Source organism: Mustela putorius, unplaced genomic scaffold (genome assembly GCF_011764305.1).
Source record: "Mustela putorius furo isolate JIRA1106 unplaced genomic scaffold, ASM1176430v1.1 tig00003983_pilon_pilon_pilon, whole genome shotgun sequence".
NCBI lineage: Eukaryota > Metazoa > Chordata > Mammalia > Carnivora > Mustelidae > Mustela > Mustela putorius.
The window spans coordinates 20,139,115-20,154,018 of record NW_025422123.1 but is presented as its reverse complement, the minus strand read 5'-3'; the positions used below and the strand labels follow the sequence as shown (position 1 = coordinate 20,154,018).

General features: G+C 36.1%; 1 protein-coding gene across 3 annotated transcripts in view; it reads right to left on the bottom strand.

The window, feature by feature from the left end:
• Window positions 1–14,904, bottom strand: part of LOC101687967 (muscular LMNA interacting protein) — a 251,035-nt gene that overhangs the window by 107,345 nt on the left and 128,786 nt on the right. For all 3 annotated transcript variants that reach the window (XM_004771848.3, XM_004771849.3, XM_004771850.3), the window contains one exon: window positions 6,296–7,864. In XM_004771848.3, coding sequence (XP_004771905.1) covers window positions 6,296–7,864 — 1,569 coding nt within the window. The remainder of the gene's footprint in view (window positions 1–6,295; window positions 7,865–14,904) is intronic.

Genomic DNA, 14,904 nt, shown 5'->3' with positions numbered 1-14,904 from the left:
TTGAAAATTACAGTAAGATTTATAGGGCATGGAAAACCAAAATTTTAGTTCCTCACTACTGTTTATGTCTTAGACACACTTGACTGATTGGAGATCCTCTTTCTCTTTCCAAGTATGCCCTAAAGGCATTTCTAATTTTTCTAATATTAGTTTTGGATGTGAAACTTCCAAAGTTCACATCTGTGATGTGAACTTCTATGATTTGAACTCATGACCTTAAATCCCTATTTTTTTTTTTAAATCCCTCTTTTGAAGTAAACTGCAAAAGCCCCTCCTTGAATCACAATGAAAATATTCCTCAAGGGGTAAAACAAGGTGGTTTTGTCAAACATTGACCCTTGTGTGTGAATCACTACTAAGCTCATTTCAGAAAAGTTAGCTGGAGAAAAACAAAGGGAATGAGACCCTGAATTGGTTAGTACATAGATGTAAGCAACAGATAGCAGGAGTGGGAGAATCTTAGAAAATCTAGGATTTCCACAACGGCACCAAAAATTCTGTGGAGGATGTAGAGTACAAAACAATGGGACAAAAAGAAAAAAAGAGAACAATAGGATACATATATCTATATGCAATGATTTTATCATCTCACATATGATTGTGAACGTTTGTTAACCCTACCTACAAAATATGTATAGATTTATGACCTTCACCTTCACCACTAGAACCTCACCAGAGCCATCATCATCACTTGCCTGGATTGTTCCAACAAGACTCTTAAGGTTTCCTTAATTCCGCTCTCACCCTCTTAGTCTATTCTTAACATAGCAGCCAGATAGACATGATTGTGCCAATTATCTATTTGAAACTATCTACCAGCTTCTTAAATTAAAAAGCAAAGACTAAGACATGGCCTACAAGACCTCACAGGCCCCAGCTTGCAGTTACAGTCTCTGACAACTTCAAATTCCTCAGACTAACTCCACTCTTGCCACGCTGGCTCGCCTATCTTTGCCAAGCACTATCTGACATCAGGTATTTTTTCCAACTATACTCTCTTAAGGTGCATCAGGTCTGTGAATGTCACCTTCCTAAAGAAACCTATCCTGACCACCCAATATTAATTTGTGACACTATGCCTTACCCCACTATACTTTTCTCCATACGATGTATGACCTTCTAAGGCACAAGAAAATTTACTTGCAGCAATGGGGAGGTGGTGAAGGTAATTGGTGGTTTCTTTTGTTCCACCCAAGAATGTAAACTTTCTATGAGCAAGCATTTTGCAATTTTATTTTGTTACAACCTCCTCACGGCTTTGAAACATGCCTTGCATATAATAAGCACTCAGTGAATGTCTATTGAATGAATGAATGATTTTCTTGAACCACATCGACTATTTTAGCTCATGGAGGTACATTCCATTATTACTCATTTCCCTAATTATAAGCGGTCAGCAGAAATGGAGAAAATCAGAGAGAGACTGTTGGTCCCCAAGTTTTTGGTGTGACATATTTGGAAATGCGTTGATGCCTTCAAGGAATGAGAGTCTATAAATAAAACACCAACTATAAAAGGTCATGAAATATTAAAATGCTCTCAATTGATTCCCAAACTATTCCAGGCCAGGGCAAGCATACCACTGGAGCCCTCAGAGTTAGAAAAAAACTTCAAGCCACCTTCAGTAAGTAGCAAAATGTTTGCAGTTTTGAAGTAATGTCCTCAAATCCCTATATGGAATACCATGATAATTCACTAGAAGAACATTTTAAACTATTTTATAAATGAAGACCAAATATGTTGGAAACTCAAATACAACTCCAGGAATTAGCTTTATGATATCCAGGCTTTCCCAAGGGACAGAAACATCTCAACAATATAAATGTCAATCAAAGAGTAAGCTGAGCAACCTTCAGGCAGATGCTCATCCTAACTAGGGCCATGTTTATAATGTGAAATAATATTTTAAAACCATTATGTGAAATTAAAGTATACCAGTTATACTAATGCAAACAGATTCAGAATCTTAAGATTCTATCTATGAAAAAGAAATATCAAATATGCTTCATATCTAAATTTAGTTCAGTATACTCTAGCTGTTCCATTTTATTTCAATATCAAAGGACAGTAGGGCCCACACTTTGAACTAATACCCCTGAAACATTCAGGTTTTAATTTGATGGCCATTTGTATTCTAGGACCTCTTTTCTTTTGGGATCTGGCACTGAGTGAAGCTGATCTAAATCTGAAGCTCTTTGACTTCAAAGAGAGCCTTGTGCTTGGATTAGCACCACAGTGGAAGGAGCAAGACAAGAAACAATCCATAGACACATATGAATTCTTTGATATCCCAAAGCTTTTGTCTATTTCCTCTTATCAATCTATGAAATAATCTTAGCAATTCAAACATAACCTAGTCAAACATCAAAGGAAACTGGGATAAGATTTATCTATTTCAGTGTCCATTTTAATACATTTTTATGCTTGTAACAACTTCTACAAATAATAGTTTGCAATGAAAAAAAAAAAAAGTAGGCTGATTTTTACCTGGAGAGATAATAGCAAGAAGCAAGGAAGAAATAAATATAACTAAGAACAGCATGTCTCAGAGAGCAACTATTTCTGTAGAAGTTATCATAAATTTTTCCTGTTATAAGAAACATTTTTTATTCAAAAAGCGGGCAAAGGGATATGTTATAATTACTCTTCATGTTTTTATGTCCATCAGATTTATCATGCACTTCTACCAGCTGCATTTTTTTAACTTGGAAATTGAAAAAAATAAAACCAATAATAAAGCAAATGCTGAAAATTCTTCAATATTGGAGCAGTAAGTGAGCTGGGGAGAACAGATCTTCAACAAACTTGATTTTAGGACAAAAAAGACCTTGACTTGATCAAAAGTTCTCTGAGCTCACCCTCTTCGAACTCTCCAAAAATAGGACAAAATGTGAACAAAGCGGAGTGAACCATAAACAGAAACACTTCAAAGAAGCCTCTGGAGTAAAATCACTTTTCATAAAGATAATGAATAATTTAAGCATATGGCATTATGGTTTAAGAAATAATTGTTAATAAATTCAGGAGACAGTAATGTTGACATCACCAGGTTGTTTTTAATATACCACAAATGAATTCCATAATCACACATATGTATTGAAAAGATAATTACCAGGTCATTTTACCTCAGATATGATTTTTAAATTTAGAATTATAGAAAATGCTAGATTTTCTCTGTCCCATTTGCTTTGAAAGTTTAAAATACAAGGACTGAATAATCTCTAAAAATACATTTTTAAATGACCCAAACATTATAGAAATTGATAATTCTGACTATTCCATTATGATGGTTTCCTTCATGAGAATTACTAAATAGGCTAAAATGATAACTAATATGTAGTCATTGCTTTTGCATTTTGGTAAATAATATGGAGAAAATATTACCAAGTTTATATGGTCATAAAAAGTAACTGATGTAGTCTCTTTTAATTAATTTTTAACTACTTTGTATATTTTGTTTAGGATAGTTCTTACCTCACAGAAAGGGTGTGATATCTGTTAAAATAACTATTATTACAGTTATCACTAGTTGATGATACGGCCAATCTTTTTATGTCTCCATATATACTCTACTGGTTTTATCTTCTGTAAATTTGGTCAGGTTATTTACTGTTTTTGAAATGCTAGCTCCTTTCCTCTTCATTAAGCTAAATCCTAAACATTTCCAACAGGCCTGACATTTATTATAACTTCCCTCACTAGCCAACCCCCATAATAATACTTCTATTATATTGAATTCAGTGAATAACTATATATCATCTGTATTTTATTGTTAATATTGCCTTAAACTTGTTCTCTAGTTTTATTGTAGATTTAATAATCCTATATAGCTCCTCCATATTATGTATATATGTATTTCCTCCTGCTGAAAAAAAAATTATTTTTTTATAGACAAAGGACTGCTGCTTACTTTCCTTAAAAAATACATATGCATAAACATACATCCCCCAGAAAAGCTGGTATAGTGGGGGGCATACAGCAGGTGTTTTCTGCATGCTTGTTAATGATGTTGTAATACAGTTTAACTTAACAAGATCCTGTGTGTTGTTTATCTTTTCCATCTTAACTTCGTCATTCAAACAGTAGCAGAGTTGAACACAATCTCCATGGAATTCAGAAGCTCTTAAACTGTGTTATTTCAATGCAATGAACTTAAAATCACAGCCCCCTCCTAATGCAGGCACTTTCATGATTTTATTTTATTTATACAACAATAACCAATCTCTGGTTCTATAGCATCTACATCCTAATTATTTGAGAATAGCTAGGAAGCTGGTATGCTCTAGAGCAGACATGCTCTTCGACCAGGAAAAATGAACTCTATGGATCACACCTTCAAATACTCCCCTTCTCACATTAAGATAAAAACCCAGAGTACAGGGTTTTTATTTTTTAAGTGTTTTCATTTGAATATAGTTGACCCACCGTGCTAACCTTAGTTTCAGGTGTATAACATGGTGCTTCAACACCTCTGTTATGCTATGCCTACTGCAAGTGTAGCTACCATCTGTTACCAAAAAACACTAGTACAATATTATTGACTATATTCCCTAATCTGTATCCTCTATTCTCATGATTTAATCATTCCATAACTGGAAAGCTGTATCTTCCACTCCTTTTCACCCATTTTGCCCATCTTCCTCCCCACTTCCCTCTGGCAACCATCAGTTTGTTCTCTGTGTTTGCAGGTCTGATTCTTCTTTTTGTTTATTTCTCTCTTCATTGCTTTTGCATTTTAGATTCCACATATCAATGAAACCATATGGTATCTCTCTCAATCTGACTTATTGCACTTAGCCTAATACCTTATAGGTCCATCTACACTGTTGCAAATGGCAAGATCTCATGCTTTCTTGTGGCTGCATAATATTCCTCTGTGTGTGTGTGTGTGTGTGTGTGTGTGTGTGTATTACATCTTTATACCTTCATCTGTCAATGGACACTTAGGTTGCTTCCAGATTTGGGCTACTATAAATAATGTTGCAATAAACTAAAAGTGCCTCTATCTTTCTGAATTAAGATTTTTTTTTCCCTTGGGTAAATATCCAGTAGAGAAATTATTGGATTATATGGTAATTCTATTTTTAATTTTTTGAGGAACCTCCATACTATTTTCCACAGTGCCTGTACCAATTATAATCCCACCAACAGTGCATAGTACCCTATTGTTTCACTTATTTTGGAATCTCAAAACAAAGCAAAAGAAAAGACAAACAAAAAACCATATTCTTAAATACAGAGAAGAAACTGGTGGTTTTCAGAGGAGAAGAATAAACTTCTAGCTATAAAATATGTAAGCCATGAAGACGAAAGTACAGCACAGAAAATATTTAAACAGTACTGTATGGCACTTATCACAGTGAGCACTGAGCAATGCATAAAATTGTTGAATCAATTTGTTGTACAGCTGAAGCCACTACAACATTATTCATTGATTACACTTCAATAAGAATAAAATAAAATTTTAAAAATAAGTAAAAAATAAATAAATGCCATTGTCACATTCTTGCTCAGTGGGTTGCTTCAGAGCATTTAGAAGTCAGTATTTCTCCTCTCTCAATTCTATTTCCTCCACCCAGCCTACCCATCCTTTCTGTTTGTCATAATTCCTAAGTATATAGTGTTCAAAATAAATCAAATATAATATTCACATATAAAAGAAACTTCAATTCCCTTTTGCCCTACATGTATATAGCTAAATACATATTGGTATGAATTTGAGGGGATATGAGGAGCAGTAAAGAAATCAACTTGGTAAAAGGGGAAAAATTAATAATAATAAATGTATGTCAGCAAAGGAAATAGAAAGTTTTCAACTTGTCTTGGCAATAATACGGACCTAGATCAAGGACACTATTTCATTTTACACTGCTCCTACTATTCTATCGTTATAGGATATTTTGTTAGACAATAGGGTCCATGCAATTAAATAATCAGAAGTGTATCATATTCTCAAACCTGAGCTATCTGTTTTAAATCCCATCTTTGTGATCAATGATATAACCTATTTTTTGCCTGAGAAAAAAAATGCCCTTGGATTCATAGATATAAGAAGTTGACATAACAAGAGGATTTGCAAAATCAAAGAGTTTTACCAAAACATGCACATTTTTAGATAGATTATAATTCATTTCCACATTCAAATATACCAAATCCTCGCCCCACTTATATTTTCTGTAACTCCATGTAGGAGCAGAATGAAGACCATAATTATTTTTCCCCTGAGAAAAAGATTCTCCCATATTTTAAAAGTATCATGCACCATGCAACATGCAAAAAAAAAAAAGAAAAATACCTTGGGTTTCTTATTTTCAAGGCCTGTTGGCATGGACAATGCACAAGGTGAAATCAGTTCCTTGGTTCTTGTTAGAGAAATGGGAGGTGATGGGGTTGAAACAGATGACCTGTGGTTGGACATTGAGCTTTCAGATTTTCCAAGTCTTGAAGGCAAGGTACCACTGCCAAATTTTGGGTCCGGTGTTGAGGGATGGAGCTGGAGTGCCTGGGTGGGCAGAGTAGCACGAGGGAGTGGGAAGGACCCCAATGTGGAAAGTGAGGCAGAGCTAGCACTGGAGACAGGGGGTGAAGGAGGAATTGAAGGATTCTGTCCCTGGTCAGCTAGCTTCGGGGCTGTTCTCTTAGATCTGTTTATCAGGTCTGAAAGAGCTGGGGAAGGATGGAAACATTTCTCTGGAAAGGAGAGTGTGGCCCTTTGGTTAGCGGGAGGAGATAGAGTAGATAATGCAGATGAGGCTGATGTAGGGTGTATGTGAATATTCCTGGGCTTTTCTGGACCCCTGAGGTCAACATCCTGTTTGCCCTTCAAAGAAAGAGAAGGAACACTTGGTGGAACGGGAGGAAGACCCACAGAACTCAATGTACTAGTCTGTAGCAGTGAGAATGTTGGGTTCCCCTTCAAAGAAGTGGGTGATGTTTTCTCTACATTCAAAGAAACAAGGCTACTATCAACATGTGTTGTGGGAGAGAGGGAGCCTGCCTGAGAAAGGGAAGCAGATTTGGCAAAAAAAGGTAAGTGAAAGGATTGCTGGCTGAGTTCGGAAACTTGGTGTTCCCTTTGTTCTGGAGACCCCGTTCTCAGGGAGCAACTAGAGAGAGATTTCTTAGGTGTGGACGGGGTTTCTTTTGCTTTTTGATCGAGGGTGAGTGTGGAAGAAGCCAAGGAGTTGAGAGAGAAAGTGGGACAGGATGCAGGGGAAAAGGGTCTTTGGTGAGAAGGGTTTGACTTGAGCATGGCAGTGAGCAGGGAAAGCCGGGAAGGCACTGGGGATTTCACCCCTGACTTTGAGAGATTTCCACTAGATGACACTTGGCTACAGATAGTGGAAGAAGAGCCATGGAACGAGGAGGTAAACTGTTTGGGACTTGGAGAGAGTGAATGTGTGACAATACGGACTGGTATATATGACCCCGAATTTGACTTCAGAGAAGCACTGGAGGATGGTGAAGGAGAAGTGGTTCTCGGGCTTTCTCTGGGGCTAAGGACATGTGAGGTGAAAGCTGTTTTCTTCGGAACTTCAGATGCCAGTCCAGGTTTCTTATCTGCAGGTCTTGGACTGGATAAATTAGAACCTGATAACTGAGTGAAATGGGGAAACTGTGACGTCGAGGAGGTGCCCTTCCGTGCAAAAAAGGGTGAAGAGTGAGCAGAAGTTTGAAAATACGTAGTTGTTTCTTCCACCAAGGCCCCACTGACATCCAGCCTCCTAGTGTGGAACTCCTCTAGCACAGAGGCTCCGTCGAGGTTAACTGGGTCAGGTGGCGTTTTCTGATTAGTTGGAGAAACAAAGGAGAAAGCAGGTGGTTTACAGGCAAGCTGCTCAGAGGTAGTGGGAGAAGAAGTTAACTAGAGGAAAGAGAAATAGACAGATTGTAATAGGACATTATTGTGAAATGATCACAATATTCTCGTTACTTGTGTGTTTCTGCAAACAGTCTATTAGTTTACACAAAACAGGCACCTTAAACCTCCATAAAAATTTTAGGAGTTCTGTTGTGCTAATGAGGCATTGCTTTAAATTTGAAATAAAATATAAACAAACTGTGAAAAATTATATATTATGCCTCATTTATTCCCTGGAAGAACATCGATATAGAATTATAGACACATATTTCCATTTGGAAAAGAATTCACTGACAAAATCTTAAACAGTTATCTTAATTTGGAGTTGTGTGACTTGAAAAGATTTAAATCACCACCAATAGGTTTCAAAGTTCACATTGGAAAACAAGATAGATTTACTTCCATTGTAAAAATATAACAGTATAACTAACATAATAATATAATGACTACAACAATATAATGACTACAGTGTAATTACTATAATCCTTAAAAAATCTAACACACTTCAAGTGTTTAAAATTCTAAAAACTTAAAGTACTCCTACATATTGTGCAACTGCAAAAAATGACCAGAATTCGAAAGACACAGCACCCATCAACATGATTGATATCAACAATGATAAATTAAGACAGTGAAAGCAAGTTTGAAATACAAATCAAGTTTTAACTTATGAAAAACTTGTCACTAATTAGTTGCCAGAATGAACATTTAATAAATGATTTGGATTATGTTGAGAAGGGTAGATATGCTTTCAAATCAAAAGAAAAGAATACTTTACAAATGTCACCTGCCTGAAACAATGCAACCCACAAACCCCTCAACAAATTTAAACAAAAAAAAAACAAAAAGAAAGAAAAAATGTCTGGGTATGTGTATTTTGTGCTATTTTAAAAATCATCCAGTACTTTAAGACAAATGCTAAAATTATATATGATTCAAAAGCCAGATCTTTAAACACAGGCCTCCTGCAAAATTATTGATTTGATTCTATCAACTCATAAGAGAATTTAGGGAATATCAGTTAATCAAAATGTTAATATTTATTAGGTGATATTATATTACCTGTTATTATATATATATGTTTGTGTGTTTATTTATTTATTTTATTTATGGCCTTACATAGCAGGAAAATGTATGACCATAACTATTAAATTTGACAAAAGCTTGGTTTACAAATTCAGTAAATGATATTACTTGATTTTGCTTTGTAACATGTTAACAAGGTATCCATCAGACCTATTGCAAAGATTTTCATATCATGTAATTTCGAGTTCTGAAAAATTTAAAACTGATAAATGCAAACAACTCATCCTAAACTTTTAAGTTTCAAGTAAATATACGCAAAATAGCCCTTTCTTTTTATGTATAAATTCATATGTGTACTCCCAACATAGAATTCTTCCTACACAATTAATATTTGAATACATGGCATTACCCAGAATATCAAAATATCAGGGGTAATTGAAAATCAAGCAGAATTCAATCAAATTGAGAAAGAATGCTTAACAACTCCCTTACATAAGCTTTACTTAGAAACAATTCTGCTTAGCCAGTGCTCATATAATTGATTCATGTGATTAGACATAAATGAACAGTCTTCTCTGATTGTTTACAATGACTGGTCTCTTCTTGCAAAAAGAATGAAGCAATTTCAAGGCTGTGTAGAGTGTCTTTGCATATTATGTTATAGCTTTTGGTAAAGAATTTTGTAAACTAATGATAATGGCCCCAAAAATCCATCACCTTTTAAGTCATATTTACAGATAACTTCATTTCTACAATAAATTTATTGATTCATTCAGATTATCCATGAAATTATCATGTTGAAATCATAGGGCTATAATTCTACTACACTGAGTCATATTTTACCTAATTTAAGTAATTCAATTTATTGTGCTTTTGAGTAGTTGACTATTAAAGAACTTCAAGAGAAAGACTCTGAAAAGTCTGATTGTTTATTATGTTTGTATTAGCCTACATATGTTTATTATCTTTTCCCATTCAGTATATTAACAAGTATTTGCAATTTATTTGTTTCTAATTTGCAAATACATCTGGATATTATCCTGATTTATTCTAATAAAAAATGTGGTACTACACTTTTATAAAATTCCCAGATATGAAGAATTTCTTTTTAATGAAAAAGATTCATTTTCCTAAATTCCTCTCAATAGGTTTAAAAAAAGTAGCAGAGAGGAGGTACAGACATGAATGACTTTGTGCAGAAAGAAAGAATGGATACCTGTCAAATGCTCAGTTATCTCAGAAGAGAGCCTTCTTTCACTTCTACACTATAATTCCCTTACCAGTGATAATAAACTTCTCTATTGACATCTACATATTTGCACCCCTTCAGCCTCTCCCATTAATAACCTCTTGTCTGTTCTCTAGGTTTGTCAATGATACTTTTATTCCTTCTCCTCAAAGCTGTTCTCTGTTTTCTCCATCATTTATTTCTAGCATGATCTTTGTTGATTCCTTTGCTTTAAACACCTCTCTAGAGCTACCCTTGCTTATGCTCTCCAATCACCAGCCTTCTTCTGATTCTTGAGTCCCCTTACTATATACCTCCTCCAAAGTTATTTTCAAAACTCTCTTCTCCCAGAAAAACTACCCTAAGCTCTGGAATACATTCACAGTAATATCAGTAAGAGAGGATGCTTGCAGTGTTCTGCTGTCATCAAGTGGACAATCTTGACCCTAAATCCACTCTTGGATCCTATATAATAGAGGACATCAGTTATTCTAACAACCAATATCTGTTGTGGAACTTCCTTGTAGTTTTAATCAACCTAAAATGAACACTTTCTATACATACCCAGTTTTTCCTAATTAGTATCAGATTCCAAAGCATCTGAATAAAAACCAAAGTGATTGATCTGATTTCTGAATAGTTCCCAAGATATGGATGGCACAAGATATTGATTCATATAGTTGAACCATTCCTCCTGAATCTGTAAAGCCATGCAAGGCAGAAACTCTAGATTCTTTTTTGTCCTCATATGCAATCATTACAACACAATAGCTTGGCCTCCTAAACTTACCTATTCATGGGTTTTCTCACTGAAGAACCCTTGTAATGTCACTGGACAGATATATTCTCAGCCTTTCAAAGATGAACAATATAAATAATATTTCTGGTATTCCTGCCTCTAGCACCCCCTTTAACCTATTATTGGAGTAACTTTTTAAAATCTAATCAAAGTATACCCATGCGTAAGATTATCATCAATCCTTTTTCCATATAATGTGAACTAAAAATCTTTCCTTCATGACAGATCCCCTCTCTTGCTGTCCTGTCCCAACTCCCACATCTCCTGCTATTTTGCACTTTAGGTTTTAGAAGTACTTTGTTCAATCTCAGCCTTTTTGCCAGCATTGTCAACATTCTACCTATGTTATTCTTTTTCCAATCTACTTGCCAAATCTTCATTCTTTAAATCAATCTCACTAACTGTCATTTTGCTCTGAGACCCAGTCTACTTCAAGCCGCTATTAAAAAAAAAAAAAATTAATGACAGAGGACTTCCTGGGAAGGTGGTAGAGTAAGAGAATCCTAGGCCCACCTCATCCCATGGATACATCTAGATAACACTCACACTAGTGTAAGTAACCCAGAAAAAGACCCAAAGACAAGCAGAACAAACTCTTCACAGCTAAATATAGAGAAGATGCCACACCAAAGAGAGTAGGAAGGGTGGAGACACAGTCAGGAGCCAAACTGACCCAGGGGACTCTTCTTAGGAGGGAAGGACATCCCAAATGCTGAGAGGGAAGAGTAGCAGACCCCATATCAGGTACTCCAGGCATAGGGCATTTGCCCTGGGAAGGCAAATCCCCATTACATCTGGCTTTGAAAACAAGAGGAATCTAACTTTGGGAGTTCTTACAATCAGGGCAGCTTGACATCTGGAACTTTAAAAATAAGCAGGCTCAGCTCTGGGAGAGCTGGAGAACAATAGGAAACTGAGTTCCTACTCTTAAAGAGGGAGCACAATAAATAGCCCTACTGAGATACAGCAGAGAACCAGCAGTTTGAAAAATGCCTGGGGAATACAGGATTTGATTACTAATTTCAGAGGGTTTTCTAGAGGGGCAGGGATCTTTATGTGACGTCTCCAAGAACAAGAGTTAGTGGGTACCATTCCCCCTCCCCCAGTCTACGTACATGGACATCTGTGGGAATAAACATAACATCAACACTATCCACCTAGCTCACTAACATTATACCTCACCCTCAAGCTCTTCTGTAGACTCACCCCATCCAATATGCCCTTGTCAGGAGTTCACCCAAAGTCATGCCACAAGTGTTCCAGTGCCCAAGCAGCCTTTTAAGGGGCCAGTGCCACCTCAAAATGTCTCCTGCCCAAGGGACAGGGAAAGAAAATCACACTCACCAGTTCAACTATGGCTATAGCTGTGGGCTGGGAGCAGATAACTTCTTTGAGTTCAGGCCCCACCCACCAACAAAAGTTTCACAGGGGACAACAGAGGAATAGCATGCTGCAGTTCTGTGTTACCACAGCTCTCACAAATGTGAGACTGACTTAACTGCAGCCCAAGGCAGCCCCAGATTGACCTACTAACAACACAGGGACCAAATGCTGCCCACAACAGGCAAAGAGAGACATTGCAGATGACCTGACTCAACCACAAAAATATAGCACATGCAACAAATATAAGAGATGCCCCTAAAGAGCCAGTTTCTGGTGAACAGGGAACATTGCACTATAGAGCATTATAGGACCTCCTTTTCTTAAGGCTACAACTTTCAAGAGCAGGAGAAATAGCTGACTTTCTTAACACATATAAACAGACACAGAAAGTTGGATAAAATGAGGAGACAGAGGAATATGTTCCAAATGAAAGAACAGGACAAAATCACAGCAAGAGAGCTAAACAAAACAGATAAGAAACTTACCCAATTGAGAACTTAAAATAATGGTTTTAAAAATATTCACCTGGCTTGGGAAAAAAATGGAAGATCTCAGTGAGATCCTCAACAAAGAAACAGAAAATATTAACAATAATCAGAGATAAAGAACTCAATAACTGTGATTGAAAATACTCTAGAGGGAATAAGTGTAGGTAGGAAGAAGCAGAAAAACAGATCAGCAACCTGGAGGAGAGAGTAATGGAAAGCAATCAAGATGGTCATGAGAGAGAAAAAATAATAATAATAAATGAAAATAGATTAAGGGAACTCAGCAATACCATCAAGCATAATGACATTCACATTATAGGGATCCAAGAAGAAGAGAAGGAAAGGGGGAAAGAAAATTAATTTGAAGAAATAATAGCTGAAGACTTCCTGAATCTGGGGAAGAACAAAAGTCCAGATCCAGGAGACACAGAGAGCCCCCTAAAAAATCAACCCAAGGAAATCTACACCAAGATACATAGTAATTAAAATGGAAAGAAAAGTAGTGATAAAGACAGAAAATTGGGGCGCCTGGGTGGCTCAGTGGGTTAAGCCTCCGCCTTGGCTCAGGTCATGATCTCAGGGTCCTGGGATTAAGCCCCACATGGGGCTCTCTGCTCAGCAGGGAGCCTGCTCCCCCCCCCCCCCCGTCTCTCTCTGCCTGTCTCTCTGCCTACTTGTGATCTCTCTCTCTCTCTGTCAAATGAATAAATAAAATATTAAAAAAAAAAGACAAAACATTTAAAAATTAGCAAGAGGAAAGAAAACTGTTACATATGAAGGAAACCCTATGGGGATATCAGTTGATTTTTCAGCAGAAACTCTGTAGGCCAAAAGAGAGTGGCATGATATATTCCAAGTGCTGAAAGGGGAAAAGCAAACAAACAAACAAATAAATAAAATCTACAACCAAGAATTGTCTATTCAGCAAAGCTATCATTCAGAATAGACAGAGATAGAGTTTCCCAGACATACAAAAGTTAAAGGAATTTATCACGACTAAACCAGACTTAGAAGAAATGACAAAGGGGAATCTGAGTGGAAAGGAAAGATCATCAGCAGGAGTAAGAAAACTTGGAAGTGCAAAATCAGTAAAATGAAGTATATTTATGAAAATCAGTCAAGGAGTCACAGAATAAAAGGATATAAAGTGTGATGCCATATACCTAAAATGGATGTCTTGGGGAGGAGAGGAATAGAAATTTAGTGTTTTTAGAATGGGTTCAAGCTTAAGCCATAGTTAAATTAATATAGACTGCTATATAAATAAGATGTTATATAGAACCCAATTGTAACCACAAATCAAAAACAGGTAATAGAGATGCAAAAAATAAAGAAAACCAGCAAACTATGACACAAGAGAAGAAGGGAAGAAAGGAACAGAGAAGAACTATAAAAACAACCAAAAAACAGTTAACAAATGACAATGAGTACATACCTATCAATAATCATTTTGAATGTAAATGTGCTAAACACTCTAATCAAAAGACACAGGATGATGGAATGGATAAAAAAGTAAGATCCATCAGTATGCTTCCTGCAAGATACTCATTTTATACCTAAAGATATATGGGGACTGAAAGTGAAGGGATGGAAAAGCATATATCATGCAAATGAAAGTGAAGAATGCTGGAGTAGCAATACTTATATCAGACAAAATAGACATTTACAGAAGATACTATAGAGTTATAAAAGGAATAAACAAGAAGATATAACAATTGTAAATATTTATACACTCAACCTAGGAGCACCCAAATACATAAAGCAGCTAATAGCAAATGTAAAGGAAGTAACAATAGCAATACAATAATACTAGCAGACTTTTACATCCACTTACATCAATGGATGGATCATCCAAACAGAAAAACAACAAAGAAATAGTGGCTTCAAATGATACATTGAACCAGATGTATTTAACAGATAAATTCAGAACACTCCATCCTAGAACAGCAGAATATGTATTCTTTACAAGTGCACATGGAACATGCTCCAGAATAAACCACTAATAGGCCACAAAACCAGTCTCCACAAATTCAAAAACATATAAGTCATACCATGCATCTTTTCTGACCACAACACTATGAAATGAGAAATCAACCATAAGAAAAAGTCTGGAAAAACA